This window comes from Cicer arietinum, chromosome 1, assembly GCF_000331145.2.
Source record: "Cicer arietinum cultivar CDC Frontier isolate Library 1 chromosome 1, Cicar.CDCFrontier_v2.0, whole genome shotgun sequence".
NCBI classification, from domain to species: domain Eukaryota; kingdom Viridiplantae; phylum Streptophyta; class Magnoliopsida; order Fabales; family Fabaceae; genus Cicer; species Cicer arietinum.
The window spans coordinates 42,827,885-42,836,855 of NC_021160.2; the positions used below are offsets into that span (position 1 = coordinate 42,827,885).

The 8,971-nt window shown below is 32.2% G+C and overlaps 1 protein-coding gene across 1 annotated transcript; it reads right to left on the reverse strand.

Annotated features, from left to right (window-relative positions):
* Positions 1-4,590: 4,590 nt before the first annotated feature.
* LOC101513216 (uncharacterized) lies at positions 4,591-8,266 on the reverse strand. Its single transcript, XM_004488644.4, has 9 exons — positions 7,820-8,266; positions 7,450-7,503; positions 6,667-6,750; positions 5,950-6,075; positions 5,755-5,822; positions 5,556-5,628; positions 5,359-5,424; positions 5,207-5,284; positions 4,591-5,101 (listed from the first exon to the last, which is right to left on the reverse strand). Exons 1-9 carry the CDS (start codon positions 8,120-8,122, stop codon positions 5,060-5,062), a joined length of 894 nt encoding a protein of 297 aa, XP_004488701.1. The 5' UTR covers positions 8,123-8,266; the 3' UTR covers positions 4,591-5,059.
* Positions 8,267-8,971: the final 705 nt, after the last annotated feature.

Sequence of the window (8,971 nt, forward strand, 5' to 3'; positions counted from 1 at the left end):
AAATGCTCTAAAAAGCCTATAAAAGGAAGTCCAAACTCAAGGAAAAATCAGAGCTTCAAGTACTAAGAAAATTCATTACTCATTTCAATCATACTTGAATTTATCTCACTCACATACATTGAATCCATTCTGATTTTTCCCAATCGATTCCTAGAATCATTCTCTTGTATTTATCTGTCAAAGAATCAAAACTCAAACAAGTGTTGAGCCTTCTCAGATTCTAACAAAGCAATCTCGTCATTATTGTAAAACTCAAACTATAAGAGTTTAATATAGTTTGGGTAAATTGTAAGAAATCCTATCAAGGTTGATAGGTGACTTGATTGAACTCCTTTCTGGGTGAAAAGGTTTAAAAATTTTAGCAGATCAAGATTGATCTGAACTAGGTGCTGTAAAACCAAGAAGGTTCTTTGTGTTAAACACTTAGTGGAAAATCTCACGGTTGTGAGGACTGGACGTAACCCGAGTTGGGTGAACCAGGACATATCGTTGTGTGGTATCTCTTCCCTTATCTATTTACTTTCAGTTTGACTGATTATCAAGTTAAATACATAAACTGAATAATTGATTTTAAACTAACCAAGAACGTTCTCTGTTTTCACAACCAAGATCAATCTTGAGTTATTTTCTTAAGTTTTTAACAGGAATTTTTAAAAGGTGCATTTACAATTCAAACCCCTCTTTCTTGTAAATTGACATTGTTACTTCAGCAGTCTTCAGAGTTAGCGGAATATATGCTTCAGATGTAGACTCAAACAATGGCTTAAGACTTCAGAGACATGCTAAAAATATATTGTTCGTCAGAGGCATCCTACATTTACTGTTCATCAGAGGCATCCTACAGTATTGTTCATTAGAGGCATGTTAAAGTTACTATTCATCAAAGGCATGCTAAAGTTGTTGTTCATCTAAGGCTTGTTAAAGTTAGTGTGTTTATCAGAGGCATGAAAACTCCATAGACACGTTGAATCTTCAGTGGCACGCTGAATTTTCAGGGGAAGACGTGCAGACTCATCAGAGGCATGCTAATCAGAACCACACTTCAGTCTTCAGAGGAAGACGCAGAAACACGCTGAACTACCAGAAAACACAAAATCAGAGGCGTATGCGTGAACTTTTCCAGCGTGTGCATTTTTCCGGATTTTTTGGATTTCGTTGAATGATTTGATTTTGTTTTCTTTGATCTTTTTACTTCCTCTGATGACTTCTTCTGGTGGTATCCTCCGATATTCATGTTCTAATTTCTACATACTTAATGAAATCATTAGTGCAATAAATTGTTCTCACAAAGTACTTTTTTTAACATCAAAACCACACAGAGAAGTTGTTCCTGGGACTGACTTGGTTCCAACAATAACCAAATCAGAGACTTGTTGGGTAAAAATACTTTGTGCCAAGTATAGTTTTGGTAACTTGGTTATTTTAAAATTTTGTTGTGGTGCATAATGACAGACTTTCTCAAGAGGCTTTAGGAGTCACGACATCCCTATTTTTTTTTTAATAAATAATAATAAGTTACTGAAAGAATAGTGATAAGTTACTAAAATATTCCCAAATTTTTAAGGTTTAGAGAAATTCATTTCATTTGACACAACCTCATTCTCTCTCCACTTCTCCCTCTATTCTCTTCATTATCTTTCAGCTCCACCTCTCTTATCTTCGACTCTCCATCTCTTCTCTACTCCTTGAGTGTCTCTTGTCTCCCTTCTCAACCCTCTCGTTTGTGGTCTTCGTCGACCTCCATACGACGCTGTTGTCTTCCATGCGACACTCATCTCTCCCTCGCAACCCTTTCTTAATGGCCTCGATGCGACACTTTCTCACTCTGACTCTCTCTTCTCACATCTCCATTCTGCAATCTCCAGTCTCCATCCTCTGCGACCATCGCCAATATTGCCCGTCTCTCTTCGCTTCTCTGTTTCTTATATTTTTTCATTTTCTTATTATTTTCCTCTTCTACTCTTTGTAAATTGTTTTAGTTTAATATTGTGAACTAGTAGTAGTATGTAAATTGTATTTTGACTTTGTGAATTATGAATGGTTTTAGTGTGAGAATTGGGATTGTGAACTTTAGTGTGTGAATTGTGACTTTGTGATTGTGAAGTGTTTACTGTTTTTTTTATTAGTGTAGTGTGTATGTGAGATTGTGAACTATTTTACTTTGTGACTGTGAGTTGTAATCTTGTGAACTGTTTTTCTGAATGCGTCATGTAATTTTTTTAGGAGTGATACAATGTTTAAACATAATAAATGCATTTTTTAAGAAGAAAGTTTTCGACAAAGATGAAAATTGTAAAGTGCATATATTTGATTTGAATGAATTGTGTGAAGCTCTAAAAATTTGTGTGACTTGTGAAAATTATAAAACTTGTGTGAGTTGAAGCTCTAACTTTTCCAACTTGTCAACTATGTATGAATTTTGTGAAGTTCTAAAAAAAATTATATGATTTTTTATGAATTTTAATTGTAATATTTTAGTTAATACTTATCGTTCCTCCCAATATTTTATGCAAGATCCGCCAATAGTTCCACAAAAGCTTCCTATATTTGGTGTGGTATTCGAAATGTTTGGCCTATGGTTGATGGCGGAATTTCTTGGATTGTTTGCAACGGTCGTGTCACTCGTTTTTAGCAAGATCATGCCATCAATACCCCTTTCCTATGCTACAAACTCTACAGTTAATAGCTATGCTACAGAGGATGAGTGGAATTGGTCTCCTATTCAACAATTGCTTCATCCCCGCATTTGTGCTAAGATTGCTAATATCAAATCTCCATCAATGAGGCCGGAATATTTTCCTATTTGGAAACAGTCTTCAGATGTTTTCTTTACAATTAAATCGGTTAATCAAGAGGATGCAACATAATGATATTTGTCCTAGATGCCTCCAAGCCTCATAAACAGTTATGGATGTACTTAGGGAGTGTGACAACGCCAAAGATTTATGGGAAAAGTTTATAAATGAGAAAGATAATCATTTGAGCTTTTTCTTTAGCATTGGTCTTAACCATTGGATTAAATTTAGTTTCAAGACTCTGGATATTGGACATGATTGTGATAGGTGACCAAATAAATATCTTTGGTCTTGTGACCAATATGTTATGGCTTGATCTCAATCAACTTGTTTTCACATGAACTTCACTTGATCCTAAGCAGTTTTTGAATTCCTTCTAGAGACAACTACTCCTATCATTCATTACTTAGTTGATCATCCTCCTTCTTTCATTGACATCAGAAGACATGATATTTTGGTTAGACGGTTATCTCCTCTTCCTACGGTCGTGAAATTTAATTTTGATGAGTCCATTATGAGTCCATTATTTTTTTGATATATCATATTGAACGGAGATGTGAAGTGAAGTATATTAATCAATGTACATATAAGTTGGTTAATATTGACTACTTTGGTAATTTTATTGTGGTAGAGTTATCTCATCATTCATTACTTAGTTGATCATCCTCCTTCTTTCATTGACATCAGAAGACATGATATTTTGGTTAGACGGTTATCTCCTCTTCCTACGGTCGTGAAATTTAATGTTGATGAGTCCATTATAAGTCCATTATTTTTTTGATATATCATATTGAACGGAGATGTGAAGTGAAGTATATTAATCAATGTACATATAAGTTGGTTAATATTGACTACTTTGGTAATTTTATTGTGGTAGAGTTATCTCATCATCTCCTCTTTTAACTATTTGTTTATATGACGATCGTAAATAAATGTCTTTTTCTCGTAGAGAGCATTAGCTTTTCTTATTTATTCCTCTCTATAACTTTTTTTTTATTTTAATAATGGTATCATCTATGCACAAACAAAGGATGCAATTATTTTCGGTAAGAAAGAAGCACGAGTATACTCATAGTTTTAATGCAAAAGTTATTTATATTGTTATTATTATTTTCTGACAAATAAATTTTATTTGTATTATATATGATCAATATAATAAATTTTAAAACTACAGTACTTAATAAAACCATATATTAATAAATAATAAAATTTAAATAAAAGATTACTCCATTTCAAATTATTATAATTATTAAAAGTAAATTCTATGTAATAAAAAATAGTGTGATAGAAATAGTAAATACTCTAGTCTATTAGATATTTGATTAGAGGTTTGATCTCTAACATATGCATATAAAAAAATATAAATTAAGATATCAACTAATATAGAAAATTTTGTTAAAAAAAAAAAAAACTCAAAAAATATCTATTGAAGCGGACACAACTTGTATGAAATGTAGTTGTTGATAGAGGTCTTCCTTGATATGATTTTTATTTCCATTTTGGTTCGTCCTATAAATGTTTCAAAGTCCAAACAATCACATGTGAAACAGTTCAATGGTTTTTTTAAGGGAAAAACTCATTGAAATTTGTTGAAGAAGGCACAAGCCACACAAGGGGGAACATAATTCTGATCTTAACAAGGAAAAAATATAGACGCTCGTGATAAAAGATGAGAGACCATATTGGCTTGTTGTTTCACAAAAGTAATATCAAAGTTATTGGATCATTAAGAGGTGTAGCGGGATTCTTAATTTAGCCAAATCCGATGTTAGCATAATGCTGCCAGCATAACTACCATCTTCAACCATAATCTTTCTTAAAGGTACCAAACTTTTTACTAAAAGTACATTTACACATCTCAATGTGTTCCCTAGACTAGGCTCTTAAGCAAACTAATAATCCTACAATAAAGTCTTCCTACACATGTTATCTCATCCATCCAATGAAAGCATTCTCTCTCATTTCTCTAAGCTTTCAATAATTATTCTAATTGATCTTCCACCTTTAGTGTGTAGAAAAACTGAACAGAGAAGTTCACAAAAATCTAGTGTTCCACATTCCCTATGATTGCTAAAATGCTATTCTTCATTATGCAGTTCTCAGGTCCTTCCCAAGACGAGCCTAAGAGACTAGACTGCTAAACCTCAAGTTAAGAACATGTAATAATTTATATAACTTTGCTTTCCTTTGATCTCGCAGAAGTATAATTACCCCGAAGAGTTCAATCGCAATCGCGTAGAACTAAAAAACTCTTCAAAAATGGGTCATCTTTTCCGACAGATTGTCATCCCATCTCCAATAGGCACCTAAGACAAAGAGAATATATATATCAACCTCAAAGAATATCTTTGAAAATGTATTGGAACTTGGAAGTGTATTAGTAATCACAATTTTTTCGGGTATAAACTTACCATACTGATGCTTACACGCTTGTCTTCCATTAACCGTTGATTAAAATTTCTAATGCTGGTTGTTTTAGAGTCACTTACCTGCACATATTACATTAGAAGTCAATGTCATTTAACAGGAAATAAAGGAAAAACCTGAATGTATATTTATTTACCAATGGATCAGCAACTTTTCCATGCCAAAGGACATTATCAATTACAATAAGACCTCCAACCCTCACCTGCAACAACAATTTAATTAGTGCACCAATAATATAGCAGTATTTAGGAAAAACGATTAGAAGGTTTAAGAAAAATTTATAATTAAGTAGGCATAAGATGCATTGAACAGTGTTAGCTATTTTGCTCTTACCAGTTGTAGTAGCAGCTCAAAATATTTCTCAGTCATTTTTTTCTCAGCATCAATAAATGCAAAGTCATAATAGCTGCATGAAAAGGAAATGTTTAAATTCTATCTTACTGGTACTTTCGCTGACAATTTACATCATATACTACGACAGCTGAATTATGGATATCAAATCATATAGTCTTGATGTTTAGAATCCACATACCTTCCTGCTTCACCATTCATAATTAGAGATTCTAAGGAATGTTCTGCAAGTCCAAGTTTTACATCCACCTAGTGTCATTACATCAAAACTTCATAGAACATTGGCAAAAAAAATCTAATATAAAAAGAGAGTCCATATATTTTCAAGAGAAACAAGAGATATTTGGCACCTTTTCAATCAAAAGCATAAGTTTACCTTATGTGAAACACCAGCAAGGTGATAATACTTCTTGGCAACATCAAGAGATTTTGCATCTCTTTCACATGCAACTAAGCGACCTGATTCTGGAAGGACTAATGCGATGGCTAGTGATGAGTAACCCTGATCAAATTAGCAATATAATACCTCATTAGTAAAGGAAAATAGGCAGTCAACAAAATCTAGGCATGACAGTGGAAATAAACCAATGAAATGCATTTGGTTCGACGTAGATGACGGTTTACACTTACGTTGGTGGTGATTTATATGCATCTCATATATTAGCTCTGCTCAACTGATGAGGTACATTAGATAATTTAATTTTTATGGTCATCGTGAATCTGCATAAATTTGTTTTCAAACAACAATTTTCTCCCATTAAATTTTCCTATATTACCATAGGTATTTATTATTTACTCTTTAGATTCAAATGTCAATGTTGATGCTAAAACAAAGGTAAATGCAAAGGGTATCACATACATATTCAAATATTAGAGTTTCATCCAAAATTAAGTATGCAGTGCCAATGTCAGTTACGTGAATGTTTAGATCAATGTGAATTGTGTTTTTTTACTATTAAGATTAAGCTAATTTAAATAATAAATGAAAGCCTCAATCAGCTGGTATCTCAACAATGTGAAGTACAAAACCTGAATTGGTACCATCTACTATATAACATGAAGAAACTATACTGTTAATAAATAAAGGACATACAGTGTAAACGCCGACTTCAATACACCGTTCTGCTCCAAGAATCTGCACAAGCATTGCAAGTAGTTGTCCTTGGTCGGGAGACACCTATCATAAAAATAATGTATTGTCAACATTTTACTTCATAGCCGGCTGTCAAGGGGGATTATAATGTGAAATGTGACAGACAAGATAGAAGACAAATAAGACAGACCATACATTGTTAAAATGTTTGGCTATACTAAGTTACCAATGGAAAAATGGTTTTGCAAAAGTAATTTTGCCATTTTATATGATTTATATCCTATTATACCATTATTTGATTCATCTCAAACATAATGATAAGGTAACATGATACCATATGCTTCAAATATCAGATAGGATATATGTTTATCATGTCTATATCATATCATATCATACTCTTGTCCTATTCGTCCTTATTTAATCATGTCCACCAAAAAGTGCGTTTATACCTTATGAGACTGTTGAGATTTCAAGGAACATTATCTGCATATTCATAGTTACAAGCAGACCAATATGTTCAGAACAAGTCCACTGGTGCAAAACTAATAGTTTCCTGGTCAGTGTAGATTTCCACTTAATTACTTGGAAGAAACTATGAATCGTATGTAGCATCAACAAAAACAAATAATGAATTTAATGCATAATTATGCTTCTCTACTGACATAAAACCAGAAAAGCAGTATAAACCCCAACTTGCATAGTGAAGAGAGAATGCTCAAGCATCAAACATTTTGGTTAGTCAACTATGCAAGTAAATTTGCATAACAAAATGATTGGAGATACCTGCATCTGGCTTCCACGCATAGACGCCGTCTCTAGTCGCAGTTGCCTTAGAATCTGAAATACAACACTTCACAATAAGCAGAAAAGCAACTCAACAATAGCAATTGATATCACACAACAAAAGAATCTTGATTATGCTCAACAAAAGGAAAGTGTTGGCATAATAATTGGAATTGTTGTCATAATAAGATTAGGAAGTCTATGTTCAATTCAAGTCATGGAATCAGAATCTTGCCAATGCAATATAAGATGTCTACAAATAAAATAAAATCCATAATGGGTCTGATTTTTTCCCTTAGCTAAATGCACTTTTATTTTTTCATGCTAAAAAATAAATAGGACAAAAGGGTATATCTTCCTCAATCCTCACCTCTGGTTCCCGAACATTTTGGAGGACATAGTCATACAAGCGAGGCGTGAGACTAACAACCTGCTTGTTCCCATAGTTTTCATCACTAGCAGTAACAATTTCCCTGACAGAACAACTTTTGACAAGGCGTTTCCATCTTTGAGCTTTACTGCTAGTACTGGTAACAGCACAAGTTGCAGAAACCAAATGAAAGCTTGCACATTGCCTCACAGGTTTTACTAGTGAAGTTACATGTTCATGAGGCAACATTGTCCCATGATGAAGCACCAAGTTGATGCTCATATCTCCCATTACCACAACCATATACAACACAACAAGTCCTATTTTCCACGTAACTTTCTTCTTTTACTTCTTAAAAGCCCTTTTGCCTATTTCCTTCTAAGGCAATTTTACAAACACTTGGAGGACAATGGAAATAGACCAGCTGATGGTAATTCATACAAAACTAAAGATAAAAAAAAAGGTATTAGAACCTTATAAAGGGTGTGGGGGTGGGTCAATTTGCAAAGTATAATTGTTGTCCTTTCAATACTTCTTTTTAACGGCTTTACGCACATAACTTAATGAATACCCCTGCAAGTCCGAAATATAGTTACTTAAGAACACGTTCCTTGGCACACCTGTCTAGCATAAAAATATTTTACACTGCTAAAAAAAAGTGATCTCCATCTTCAATAATTTAAATATTTATTATTAAAAATTTTAATATGATAAAAATTATTATTATTTTTAATTTTTTTTTTTAAATTTTAATTTATATACATTGTCAATATAGAGAAATTTTATTATAATGTTAAATAATAATAGTATTTGATTTTTGTAATAACTACTTGTAAAGTCATTTACATGATTGAATATGATTTGTCCATTGATTAAATTATTTTACATTGACAGTACATATAAGTTAAACTTCTCTTAAATATAATTTTAATGAAAAGCTTTTTGGAATAGATTCTCATTTTAATAATTTTTTAAAATAGATTAAATACTTAAAACGACTTTTTATGATAAACTATTTAAATATTTTTATCATTTAAAATTCTTTTTTTAAAAGTTATAACAAAAAGATGAAATAATATAAAAAATCATTTTTTTTTTAAAGTTGTAACAAACTACTCTATGATTCATATACATCTACTTTTTTTTTCTTAT

Bases quoted from the DNA above. Each gene is read 5' to 3' on its own strand.
- LOC101513216 (XM_004488644.4), bottom strand. From the start codon at position 8,122: ATGGTTGTGGTAATGGGAGATATGAGCATCAACTTGGTGCTTCATCAT. The intron at 6,751-7,449 runs GTATCTCCAATC...TTTTTATGATAG, and splicing joins TGCGTGGAAGCCAGATGCAG to GTGTCTCCCGACCAAGGACA. The intron at 5,285-5,358 runs GTAAATAAATAT...TAATATGTGCAG, and splicing joins GAAAAGTTGCTGATCCATTG to GTAAGTGACTCTAAAACAAC.